We start from the raw sequence: 13,246 nt of genomic DNA, 5'->3' as shown, positions 1-13,246 counted from the left end.
GGACCTCGAGAGGTCATCGAGTCCAGTCCCCTGTCCTCATGTCAGAACCAAATACTGTCTCTCTAGACCATCCCTGATAGACATTTATCTAACCTACTCTTAAATATCTCCAGAGATGGAGATTCCATTACCTCCCTGGGCAATTTATTCCAGTGTTTGATGACCCTTACAGTTAGGAACTTTTTCCTAATGTCCAACCTAAACCTCCCTTGCTGCAGTTTAATCCCATTGCTTCTTGTTCTATCCCCAGAGGTCAAGATGAACAAGTTTTCTCCCTCCTCCTTATGACACCCTTTTAGATACCTGAAAACGGCTATCATGTCCCCCCTCAATCTTCTCTTTTCTACACTATACAACCCCAATTCTTTCAGCCTTCCTTCATAGGTCATGTTCTCTAGACCTTTAATCATTCTTGTTGCTCTTCTCTGGACCCTCTCCAATTTCTCCACATCCTTCTTGAAATGCGGTGCCCAGAACTGGACACAATACTCCAGTTGAGGCCTAACTAGCGCAGAGTAGAGCAGAATGACGACGTCTTGTGTCCTGCTCACAACACACCTGTTAATGCATCCCAGAATCATGTTTGCTTTTTTTGCAACAGCATCACACTGCTGACTCATATTCAGCTTGTGGTCCACTATAATCCCTAAATCCCTTTCTGCCGTACTCCTTCCTAGACAGTCGCTTCCCATGCGTGAAACTGATTGTTCCTGCCTAAGTGGAGCACTTTGCATTTGTCTGTATTAAACTTCATCCTGTTTACCTCAGACCATTTCTCCAATTTGTCCAGATCATTTTGAATTATGGACCCAGATGAGTCACAACCCCTCCCAGCTTGGTACCATCTGCAAACTTAGATGCAACAGAAACACATTCACTTTTCTTGCTAATAGCCTGGTCCAAAAAACCTGTTGAAAATACCCATCAAGCAGCCAAAATGCACGTGCCGCTTGCGGATGGAAAATCAGGGCAAGACGCTGCCCGCTCCCCCCCCCTCCCCGCTCAGGTCTGCCTCCCCACCCGAGACGTCACCCGCCCCCCCCATTGACTACCTCCCCCGCCGAGTTCCCCACAGCTGCTCCCCAGACGCCTCCGCACCTCGGCTCGGCTCCTCCGAGGCCTCCTGCCCCTCCCAGGAGCTGCGGCGCAGCGAGTAGCAGCACAAACGGCCCCCGCACGACACGGGGCGCATGCGCACTGGCCGCCACGGCGATTCGCGCGGAGTCAGACGCTGCTGGGGGCTCCGCCCAGGCGACAGTGTGCAGCTGGGTGGGCGGGACCAGAGCGAGGCGGGGTGGACGCACTGAAAATCCGGTCGTGGCGGTTCGGAATGGAGGAGGGGGGTTAGGCTGCGCGTGCGCCGAGGGTCAGTGACTCCGCTCCCGGATCAGCGCCAGGGCTTAGCTCAGACCGGGAGCTGCCTGGCCACGCCCCCGCCCAGCGGGGTTGGGCTCCCCGGGTCTGCCCCCCCGGGTCTGGTCCGGCTGCTGCGCCCTCAGCGTTCCAGTTCCTCCGCCCAAACCCTGCGCGGGCACGTGGCCCGCGTGCAGCTGGGACCGACCCCCCGGCAGGCACCTCCCGACCGCTGAGCAGCAGCTGCGGCCGGAACCGCTCGCGGAGTGTCCCAGCCCTGCGCGCAGACAGGGCAGCAGCTTCAGGCGCGGCTACTGCGCATTCTCCGACTGGGGGCGCCTGCGCAGGCGCTGAGACCAGCTGCTGGTGTCGCTGCAGCCCCGGGGCCAGACTCCCCGCACGGGTCTCACCGGGGCAGCAGGGAACCCGGGCTGGGCAGGGGAGGGAGGAGGCATCTGCGGTGTTTGCAAAACCGGCCCCCACGGGGGTTCCCATTTCCAGGCTGGGGGGCTTCCGGGCCCTTCCCAGGGCCGCATTTGACTGGTGCAATGTCCCCCCAGGGACTGGCCAAGGCGGCGCTTCCCGGCCAGGTGAGGTGCATTCGCCTGCTGAAGAGGCTGGGTGCAGGGGAGTGTTTTAGATACAGCCCCAGTGTGCACGGCCAGACCGGGATTTAGGGCCTAAAGCAGTGGTCACCAACCAGTAGATCGGGGTCTACCACTAGATCTTGGAGCCTCTGACTGGTGATCCTGACTGGTTTGGGCAGGAAGCTATCAAAAGCTGGCACATCAGTTACCCCTCCATCCACTGTCATGCTATTCCTGCCTTCTGCTTTGGAGCTGCCCTCCAGGAGCCTCCTGTTTGCTGTGCAGGATGGGGGGGGGGGTCTCTCATGTTAGGGTGTTCCTCCTCCCCCCCACTTCTGTACCCCATCTCCACACAGAGAGAAGGGGATAGAAGGAGCTTGGCAATGCAAATCTGTTAACTCTCATACACTGTGGCTTCGTCTAGATTGCATCCCTTTTTCGTAAAAGGGATGCAAATTAGATGTATCACAATCACTAATGAAGCGGGGGTTTAAATCTCCCCCACTTCATTAGCATAAAAATGGCTGCCGCTTTTTTCCGGCACGGAGCTTTGCCGGAAAAAAGCGCCAGTCTAGACATGGATCTTTTGGAAAATAAAGCTTTTTCTGAAAGATCCCTTATCCCTCTTAAAATAAGCGGAAAATTTGCGGAAAAGTGTCCGTGGCCAATCTAGAGGCGCTCTTCCGCAAAAAAGTCCCAATCGCCATTTTCGCAATCGGGGCTTTTTTGCGCAAAACAAATCTGAGCTGTCTACACTGGCCCTTTTGCCCAAAAGCTTTGCGCAAAAGGACTTTTGCCCAAACGGGAATTTCAGACAGCAGTGTTCTTGCGGAAATTCAAGTTGCCAGTGTAGACAGCTGGCAAGTCTTTCAGCAAAAACAGCTGCTTTTGCGGAAAAACTTGCCAGTCTAGACACAGCCACGTTGGCCTTCCCTTTCATCTCCTGATGAATGTTATTACTTCTATTACTGCTTGCAAAGTGTGTTATTTTTGGTTTGTGACTGGTCTGGGCATTTCATCATTTTCATTTCTCTTGCTTTTAAACTGAATTCTGTGTGTCATGAGTTCTGAAATGCCTAATCTGTCATGCCTGGGCTACGTCCACATTGGCATGATTTTGCACAAATCACGCCCCCATCTACAACATGATTTAGATGGTGGCATAGAGCAGTGATTCCCAACCTCTTTTATGCCACGGACCGGTAACATTGTATTTGCATATTCATGCCAATATGCAAATACAATGTTGTTGGCCTGCCTAGCCCAAACCTAACCTTTTGCTCCTTAGTGCTTAAGGGTATGTCTACACTAGTTCGTTAATTCGAGCTAGGTAGGCAAATCAGGCAACTGGAGTTGCAAATGAAAACCAGGATTTAAATATCCCAGGCTTTATTTGCATGGTCCCGTCTGGCTGCCATTTTTAAAATCCCCCTTAGTTTGAACGAACTGCCCGGGGCTACAGGTGGCAGTTTAAAGTTAATCTGAACTAAGTCCTTAGTTCAGATTAACTGTTACTCCTCAGCCAGGAGATTGGAGCCCTGGCTGGCCACCATTACCAGGAGTTTGGGGAGGAGATAGGGAGGCATCTTCTGCTCTGCCTCCTCCTGCTGTTGCCTCAGCTCCAGTGCCACTGCCAGCAAAATTGGCCACATGGGTGGGGGAAGGGGGAGCCTTAGGGAGGCATCTCCTGGCTCCACCTCAGCCCCAGCTCTGCTACCAGCAAAAGCAGATGCACAGGCGGGAGGTGCTGCTGCTCCTTCTCCTTTTGCTGCCACTAACGAAAGTGGCTATGCAGGTGGGAGGGAAGCCTTGGGGAGGTACCTCCTTCTCTTATTCCTACTTCAAAGTATCTAGAATTTAGTAAGGCATTTAATATGGTCTCACATTACTTTCTTATAAACTTTGAAGTAGGAATAAGATCCTCCGGAAAAGGGCGCTTTTTCCGGAGGATCGGGGCCAGTGTAGACGCTCTTTTCCGGCTTTTCTAAAAGCCGGAAAAAAGCGGCGGACATTTTTATTTAAATGCCGTGGGGGATATTTAAATCCCCCGCGGATTTCCCTATTACGATCTCTGAAATTAACATGCCCCTTTCGGAAAAGGGGCCAATGTAGACGAGCCCCTCAAGTTTGCAGGTGATACCAAGCTGAGAGGGGTTGCAACTGCTTTGGAGGATAGGGTCATAATTCCAAATGATCTGGACATACTGGAGAAATGGTCTGAGGTAAATAGGATGAAGTTTAATAAGAATAAATGCAAAGTACTCACTTAGGAAGGAATAACCTGTTTCACACATACAGAATGGGTAGTGACTATCAAGGAAGGAGTATTGCAAAAAGGGTCATAGTGGACCACAAGCTAAATATGAGTGAACAGCGTGACGCTGTTGCAAAAAAAAGCAAACATGATTCTGGAATGCATTAACAGGAGTGTGGTGAACAAGGCATGAGAAGTCATTCTTCCATTCTACTGTGCTGATTAGGCCTCAGTTGGAATATTGTGTCCAGTTTTGGGCACCACATTTCAAGAAAGATGTGGAGAAATTGGAGACGGTCCAGAGAAGAGCAACAAAAATGATTAAAAGTCTAGAAAACATGATATCTATGAGGGAAGACTGAGAGGGGACATAATACTGGTTTTCAAGTATCTAAAAGGGTGTCAAAAGGAGAGAGAAATATTGTTCTCCTTCACCTCTGAGGACAGGACAAGAAGCAATGGACTTAAACCACAGCAAGGGAGGTTTAGGTTGGACATTAGGGAAAACTTCCTGCTTGTCAGGATGGTTAAACACTGGAATAAATTGCCTAGGGAGGTTGTGGATTCTCCACCACTGGAGATAATTAAGAGCAGTTTATATAGATATCAGGAATGGTCTAGAGTAAACAGTGCTTGGCCCTGCCATTAGGGCAGGAGACTAGATTGATGATCTCTCAAGGTCCCTTCCAGTTCTAGTATTCTGTGGTTCTAGGTATTTCACCTCAGCACACAGACTTGGTGTCTGTGGGAATACCTACACTGCAGAAAGTTATGGAATTGTTTAATATACTTTCTGGATCCAGGCTTTTGCAGTCTGATTCTGAATCCATTGCTTAGTGACACAGATTTTGACTCTGTGGGTATCATGGGGCTACCACATTCACAGAAAAAAATTATGTGATCAACAGGAAGTCACATGGATCAGCCCTGCCCTCTCCTCGCCTACCCTCCTGTGCACCATTGAGACCCACAGATCAGCCTCTCCCCTCAACCACAGCTTCCTATTTCCTGTGAACCGACAGTTCAGTACAGCTGGTCCCCGAGTTATGGTCAATTTACGACCATTCATACTTATGACCAAACCTCCCATTAAGCATTCGTAAAGGCGGTCCCCGAGTTACGAATGTGATCCACGCTAACGAACAGCATGGTTGCATGTAAATGAATGGGGTCCGACTTACGAACACTTCGAGTTACGACCAAGTGTTTCATCCATAAGTTGGGGACCGGCTGTATTCTTAAGAATGTGCTAGAGGAGAGGCAGAATAGGGGGTGGGGAGAGGGGAAGAAGGTAGGTCTGGGTGGGTATTTAGAGGAACAGATGGAATTGGGAGCAGAGCCTAAAGCAGAGTGGGAGTTGAGTGCCCCCAGGATTAATGTATGATTATCTGGCCTTTGGAACAATGGTGGTGGTGTGCATTTGGTTCAAGGACTCCTGGCCCTTACAGACTAGCTTTGGAGACCAGGGTGACAGAACTGGAGGAGCCAAGATAGGCAGAGAGGTTCACAGATGTTCTATACAGCAGAACAGTTCCACCCCCAGTCAGACAGGCTCTATGCTTTTGAGGAGGGTAAAAGTGCTAGGGAAGGAAAACAACCAACTGAAGGAGAGGAAAATAATCCCATAGTTAGTATCCTCCTTCCATATGAAATTATGGTATCATCTTACACTGAAATACTTCTGGGGAGAGAACTCGTTATTAGGAAAAGACAGGTTCTAGTAAGGAGTATTTGATCATTAGAAACACAGACAGCTGAACCTGTGGGCCAGGCACTAGGCTCTGAAGGCTACATCCTGCCAGAGACAACACACAAATAAGGGTAGCTGTATTGCAAACCCCACCAACAATAACCTTGTGACACACCCACAATTCCTTTTTGAGTCAGGACCCCTACAATTATACCACCTTGAAATTTCAAATTAAAATATCTGAATATTTAGACTGGATACTAAGAAAAAATTCTTATCAGGATGAGTAAACACTGGGATAAGCTGCCTAGGGAGGCTGTGCAATTGCCATCCTTGGAGATACTTAAGAGCAGGTTAGGTGGACATCTATCAGGGATAATCTAGATTGGTGGTCCCCCAACTTTTCAGCATCAAGTCCCCTTTTTGATTTTTGAGAAACCCTCATGCCCCTTCCCCACCTTTACTTTACCATCCTCCAACCCCCCTGTTAACAAAAAATTCAATTAGTAATTTAAAATAAAAAATAAACACAAAAACTTGGTATTAACATTTTATTTAAAATGAAAAATAAGCACAAAGTTCCTTTTGGCACAAAAATTTAATAAAAATGTAATTTAACCTAAGAAATAGCAGAAACAAAACAAGTTTAAAGTGAAGGATGATGCACTCTCTTCATGAAAATCCTAGGTTTGAAATGAGGGAATGAGGGTTTTGGGAAGGAGTGAGAGGTGCAAGCTTTGCAAAGGGCTCCTTTTTGCGCAAGAGGGGGTTTCTGCCTCTTGTGTAAAAAAGGCCCCAATTACACAAATGAAGCACGGCAATATTCTACTCCACATTTCATTTGCATAAGCTTTTGCGGAAGAAGGGAACAGTATAGACATAGCCTGGGAGGGAATTTGGGTCCAGGAGGAGGTGAAGGGACTACTGGTTCACAGAGAGGGCTCCAGGCTGGAGAGTGTTGGGGTCAGGTGGAGAGTTGGGGTGCTGAACAAACCACAGGCTTGTGGATGTGTGACAGGGTGTGGTCACAGACGACCCCTCGGGGGTGCCTCCTGGGTGCTGACACGGCCACTTGCCTTCCTGCTCTCTGGGACTCCTCACTGCTCAGTCCTGCTGGGCCAGCTCCGCTAGTCTCCCCCAGCCAAATCCCTGAGCTGAGGTCCCTGCCCCCACCGAGAAGCAGTACAGACACTGAACCACTTCAGGTCCAAGGAGAGTGCAGTTTAGGGCCCAGCCTCCTGAGAGAGCACTCCCCAGATAGGATCAAACACCAAAGAATTAGGTAAGCCGCCTTTAGCAATGAAAGGGGGAATGTGCACACAGGTTGCCCCCCCAGGGAACAATGAGCAGCAACCGGACTTACTAACCAGGTCACCCGATCCTGGACCGAATTAAAAACCCTTTTAGAGGACATGCAGCGTAATGCAGGAGAGCTCCCCACAGTATGGTTGGAATGTGTAGCTTTAAATAACGGATCAGAGGTAGCAAATAAAGAGGAAGTAAAACACTGAGTTTTGAAATAGACTTAACAGCTTGTAAGAAGTGTTCCTCCAAATTCTGAAGGAAAGAATACCTGCCGACCATCAAGCCATACTGGCCCTATGCATTGTGGCTAGAAACATATATACAGATCAGCACGCTGAAGCAGAAAAGGGCTGCCAAGCAACTTCTTAGCAAATAGATAACGACAGCCTCTCCGGCTGGAATCGCAGGCAACCCAAAGATGTTTCACAACACATGAGTGGGGGCCTACCAGAGAAAAAACATAAACAGTTAAAACCTTTCCCTCACATGCCGTTATAATTGGCTTGAGGGCGTGGGAGAAGGTAACTTAAAAGCCACTCTAATGTCAACCGGTAGAAATTGAATTTGAAGATGTAATCACTAGAAGCTAAATCTGCCCTACCAACGAGACACATTCTGCAACATAATCTCCTTACAGAGCATGGGCAAGTGATCCACCCAAGAATCAGCAGCATATATCAACTGCTGCAGCATGGATGTTATGAAAACCCTATACTGAGAAGTTTAAAATTAGTAATAGCTGACTGCAATAATACACATTCGGATTTACATACTGAAAAGAATTAGGAGGTGTGGGGGCTAATTGAAAAACCCACTCTCCTTACCAAATTAATACTGAATAAACTTGTGTCATTAGGAAAAGTCATTTAGAAGGAATAAGGAAAGTAGGACAGACATTGGAAAGTTACTAGAAACGAGAAACGTTTTCTTTGGAAGAACGAAGCAAGTGATTTGAGGGTATGTGAAGGTGAGAAGTGACTGCATGGGAGAATGGATGGAATTAAGCGATTGTTGTTATATATGAAAGGACACCTGCTTTAAAAATGACTCCTTGTTTCTTGCAGCCTCTTTTAATAATCCAAGCAAAGAAACAAATCAAGTTAAATATTTGGCTACAGACACTTTGTTAAATCTATTAAAGGGAAAATAAAGAATTCGATTGACACTTAACTGGTTAACTGTATAAAAGAATGAAATCTATACATTCAATCCTTAAGGTTAAATTTACTCTTTAAGAAAACAAACAATTGTTTTAAGAATCCAAGCCCTGAAACTTCACTGTGTTTCTGTTCAAGGCTGAGTTGATAGCACTTTTAGCTTGCTTTCAGATCCAAGGTTGTGTGTGTCTGAAAACTGCCTGTCTGTTGTGGAAGGGGGGGGGGGAGCACTGTCCCCCATAAGTAAGCCTGTAACATTGCATGTGATTCTTTTCAGGAAAATAAAACCTTTTTGCTTGCTGGAATAGTAACTAGCAAGCATCTTGTTCTAAGCAAGAGTTTCTGTAGCAGTAAATCATCTGAAGCTTCACATTAAAGAAAAAAAGTCTAGTCTGCAGTACAAGAGGGAAACTGAGGCATGCCACTGTTGAGGAGGGCTAGCAACTCTGAGGTAATTCAAGGGAGTGGAAGGTCACGAGTACCGATGAAGCGCCCTCGTTCTCGGAAAGTTGCAGCTCACTCGCACACGAAAGTGGTAAGGAACTAGCTGTAACTGGTTCCCCTAACAGATCTTAAGCAGTATTTTAAGTTATAATAGGCCACCCCGACGGAGGTAGAAATGTTTTCTTCTCTTTCAGATCATCAGAAAGCGCTGGTGCCAGCTGAAGAAAAACAACAAACAACAACAACAACAACAAAACCCCATGGTTCTGTGTCATGACATAATAAGTTTGTGTTCTGTCTTCTGTCCAAGTTTGTCTTGTGTGTCTTAATTGTAATACATATTGCAAATGTCATTGTGTGTAGGATATTGGTGTTTTTATGAAAGGATATTTTAAGTAAAGCAGAAGCATGAATTTAAACAAAAACAAAATTAATTGGGCCCAATCAATCAATTGGCAATCAATTGGCAACTTTAAAGTTTAGTGAAAAGATAATAGTGTAGTAATTGTTAAGCTGGGGGAATGTTAACAATGTCTACATAGGTGAACAAAAAGAAACTGGAAAGAAGCAAGAAGTGCGCCACGTGAACAGAAAAACTAGGAGTAGGGTACCAACTCCTCCCCACTGGATTGGCTTTGCTTTAACAGCCACACTAAATTCCCTTTTATTAATGTCATCTAACAACAATAGTCTGGAATCTAATCAGTATTTTGTATTATGATAAATATCGAGAAAACAATCCACAGGTTATCCCCACCCCTATTCCCTATCCTTTTTTGTTTGTAAACAGGAATTTTGTGTGTCAGATGGAAACCAATCGCCATAATGATGGTAACTTGCGTATAACCCCATTTTACTGGTCGGATGGAACTGGCCTAACCCTCGTAAAGGCAAGTGATGGATCTAGGCCCATGGTCACCAACCAGTAGATCGCGATCTACCAGTAGATCTCAGGGGCTCCAAGAGTAGCTCTTGAGCCCTCTCTGAACTGCGCACCTGCGCAGTACATTTACATTAGATTTCCTTATGTAATGTAGGCGGGGCTTCAAAGAAGGGGCGGGGCAGTAATCTTCGCCTGTTCTGAGACTTAAAAAGTGATCTTGGCTGTAAAAAGGTTGGAGACCACTGATCTAGGCTCTAGTGTAGCAACCATCCTCACCTTCACTTATTGTATCCAGGACACTTTTAGCTTTGTGGAAATCAAGCTCACTCTCAGCTGCCCAACAAGGCAAAAGGACACGGCCATGTAGCCATTCAAGGAGAAGGCATTTATGTATAGGACTGCTCACTGCCTCATTTTGTGGGGCGGAAAAAAATGTGATTTGTCCTCACTCTGGCAGTCAATAGGCACCTGGTTTGGAAAAGCAGCTATAGCAATCTCCACTTGGAATCCTGTTGGAAATCTGATAATGCGAGAACAGCTTAAATTAAACGCCATAGCTATTGAACACCTCGGCAACCAAACAAGCAAAGGACTAAAATTATTATCAGATAAAATTGAAGAGATACGTGTGTATGTTATGCAGAATAGATTAGCTCTTGATTACTTGTTAGCAAAAGAGAATGGTTTTTGTAGTTGGTTAGATGAGTCACAATATGGTTCTATGTTTAAAAATAAATGTTGCATGGAGATTAAGTCAATTAAACAAAATGTAAGTGATGTAATTGAGAATACTGAGTAAATTGTAACAAATGTCAGGGAATCGCGCACCATTTTCAGACTGAAATGGCTAGCCTCATGATTTGGTTTAGAACGATACAAAGAACTTTTTGTTTCCATTTTTATTACATTCATAACATGTATTGTTTGCCTTGATCTAGGATGCGCTGTTTTAAAAGCCTGTACAAAATGTATTGTTGCACAAGTGCTTCTCGTCAAACGGAAATCTTTACTTGGCACCAATAAAGGTGGCAATGAGGACGAGAAGGAGGTATAATCAGTGGCGTTTAGGCCGCTCGGCCATGGCCACGGGGGCATGTTGTAAAGGAGGCTTTTTCTGTCTATGGCCTTCGCGTATAGCCCATCCTGCCACACAAGGCCCCTCACAGAAAACCCAGACTGTGAGATACTCAGAGAAGCATAGGAAGCACAATGCAGCTTTCTGTAAACGGAATTTGGCCTTGTAGGCATCATAGAACAGGGAGGTAAGCATGAAAAAATAGAACACAGCTACAAGAGATAAATAAGACTCTCTTGACCAGTCCTTGAAGGCAGGGAGGTAGGCATAGGGAGATAAGACGCACCTGCCATGCACACTGACCATGCCCACACCCAGCACTGTCCACGAGGCCATCAGGCGGACATCATGAAAAATCCTATAGGGCAGTATTTCACATTACCTCATTACCAGCCTATCAGGCCCGGCCAGGGAACTGACCCTAATAAGGTACCAGATATCAGGTTATGTTATAAAAGACCCTCAACCCCTTTGTTCGACGGAGGTTCCGTGTATTGAGGGCACGTTTTTTTTACCCAGCTAAAGGATTGATCACCCTGAGGCTGCCTTCCCCACCCTTCGAGTCAAAGATAAGGGTGCGCGAGTCCTGAGCATGCTCTGAGTTTTCGTATGTCTTCATGTTGTTATCGTTGCTGGATTTGTAAGTATTGCTTAAATGTATTGGTTATTAGTTTAATTAATAGTTAAATTGTGTTAATTTCACTGTGTAATTCTGTAAAGTGTATCTAAGTTCTGTTAACCACATTGTGTAAATTGTATAATTTTGTGTTGTGTAGTAGTGTTGTATTTAAGCTAAGTATAAGTGTTAGAAAGAGAAGCCCAGGAGTTGTTAAGTTGTAAAAGTAGATTTATGACTAACTCCACCAGCTGCCCTAAAATAACCATAGAGGGGCTGGCTTTTGATGGAATTTTTATTATCATTATATTAGCTTTGCTTTTGTATTTTTTGTTTGCATGCTGCGCTGCCTTAAGCAAATTATAGACAGTAATTTGGTATAGTGATAGAAATGTAGCCATGTAAGTCTGGTGTAGCTGAAACAAAATACAGGACTATGTAGCACTTTAAAGACTAACAAGATGGTTTATTAGATGATGAGCTTTCGTGGGCCAGACCCACTTCCTCAGATCAAATAGTGGAAGAAAATAGTCACAACCATATATACCAAAGGATACAATTAAAAAAAAAAAGAACACATATGAAAAGGACAAATCACATTTCAGAACAGAAGGGGGATGCGGGGGGGGGGGGGGGGGAGGAAGGAAGGTAAATGTCTGTGAGCTAATGGTATTAGAAGTGATAATTGGGGAAGCTATCTTTGTAATGGGTAAGGTAGTTGGGGTCTTTGTTCAGCCCCCCGCGGAGAGTGTCGAATTTTAGCATGAATGACAGATTTGGTATAGCTGAATTTGGTATAGTTGAATTGTAATCAAAGAAGTTTGTAATTAGTTAAGTACAGCTAAGTTTAAGGTTTTCTACCCTGTAAAAGCATTGGGCAATTGCTAGTTTAAAAAACCATTTTCTAATTGTTGGTTTTGATAAAAGAATCATTCCACTTAATAAAGATCATTTGTTTTACGCCATCATCCAGTAGTTTTCACTAGGTAATCGGCTTTAACCTTTGAGGCTTCCACCACATCACCGAACCAAGGTGTAACAGTAGGCAGAGCAAAGTAGCTTACAAATCAAAAGAAACAAAACCGCTTGACTAATTCTACATTGAAACCTCAGTAGAAACTTAATCAAACTCACCCTAAAACCTCTTTTCTAGCTGCCCCCCCAAACCAAGACTGTCTTCCCCACCTTTTGGGGTCTCAGTCTCCTTCCTTCAGGTGCAGCCCAGCCAAAAGGCCTAGGCCTCTGCTTTCCTATTCCTTTTGTTAAGGAGTTGAGGCGACTCCCTACCAATCTCTGCTCAGACTTAAGAACAAAAGATTGTTTTACAGTGGCTCATCTAGAAGTTGTAGGAAACACCCCCCATGTCTCCCATTCACACATTGGAAACTCACAAAATATTCCCTACTCCATGTGTCTAATTTTACACACACAAATGATACATACAACAGAGTAAGATAAACAGAACCAGCAGATCATGCCATGAAGATCGATGGGTAACATGAAATAATTTGCTCAAACCACCTTTGAGTTATATATATTCATGTCCATTTCATAAACCATGGAGGGCAGGGGGGGTCCATCACAGTGAGGGTGCAGGAGTTCAGGTTGGACTGTATGAGGGGCTCAGGGCAGGGGGTTGGGAGTATGGTGAGCCCCGATGCAGGAAGGCAGCAGGGGGAAGGAAATTCCCTGGCGCGATAGACCTGGCATTTCAGGAAATGCGCCGGCTGTTTGCAGGAGGGGAAGAGCAGCCCACATGCTCCCTAAAACACCGGCTCTGGCATATAGCTGCAGTACTTTCCCCCGCCCTCCCTACACACACTGCAGCAAGCTGGCACTACCTCCATTTTCGTAGGCAGTAGTGTCAGTACGGGCTCTTTCT

General features: G+C 45.8%; 1 protein-coding gene across 1 annotated transcript in view; it reads right to left on the bottom strand.

Annotated features, from left to right (window-relative positions):
- Positions 1 to 13,246, bottom strand: part of LOC102452821 (uncharacterized) — a 53,846-nt gene that overhangs the window by 12,910 nt on the left and 27,690 nt on the right. Inside the window, exons 5-7 of the mRNA XM_075913358.1 lie at positions 10,123 to 10,193; positions 9,950 to 10,006; positions 1,099 to 1,389 (exon numbers count right to left, since the gene is read on the bottom strand). Of these exons, the coding sequence (XP_075769473.1) occupies positions 1,099 to 1,389; positions 9,950 to 10,006; positions 10,123 to 10,193 (419 nt within the window). The remainder of the gene's footprint in view (positions 1 to 1,098; positions 1,390 to 9,949; positions 10,007 to 10,122; positions 10,194 to 13,246) is intronic.

Source organism: Pelodiscus sinensis, chromosome 32, assembly GCF_049634645.1.
Source record: "Pelodiscus sinensis isolate JC-2024 chromosome 32, ASM4963464v1, whole genome shotgun sequence".
Classification (NCBI taxonomy): domain Eukaryota; kingdom Metazoa; phylum Chordata; order Testudines; family Trionychidae; genus Pelodiscus; species Pelodiscus sinensis.
The sequence above is the reverse complement of the archived record's forward strand: the minus strand, read 5'-3'. Positions and strand labels throughout refer to the sequence as shown.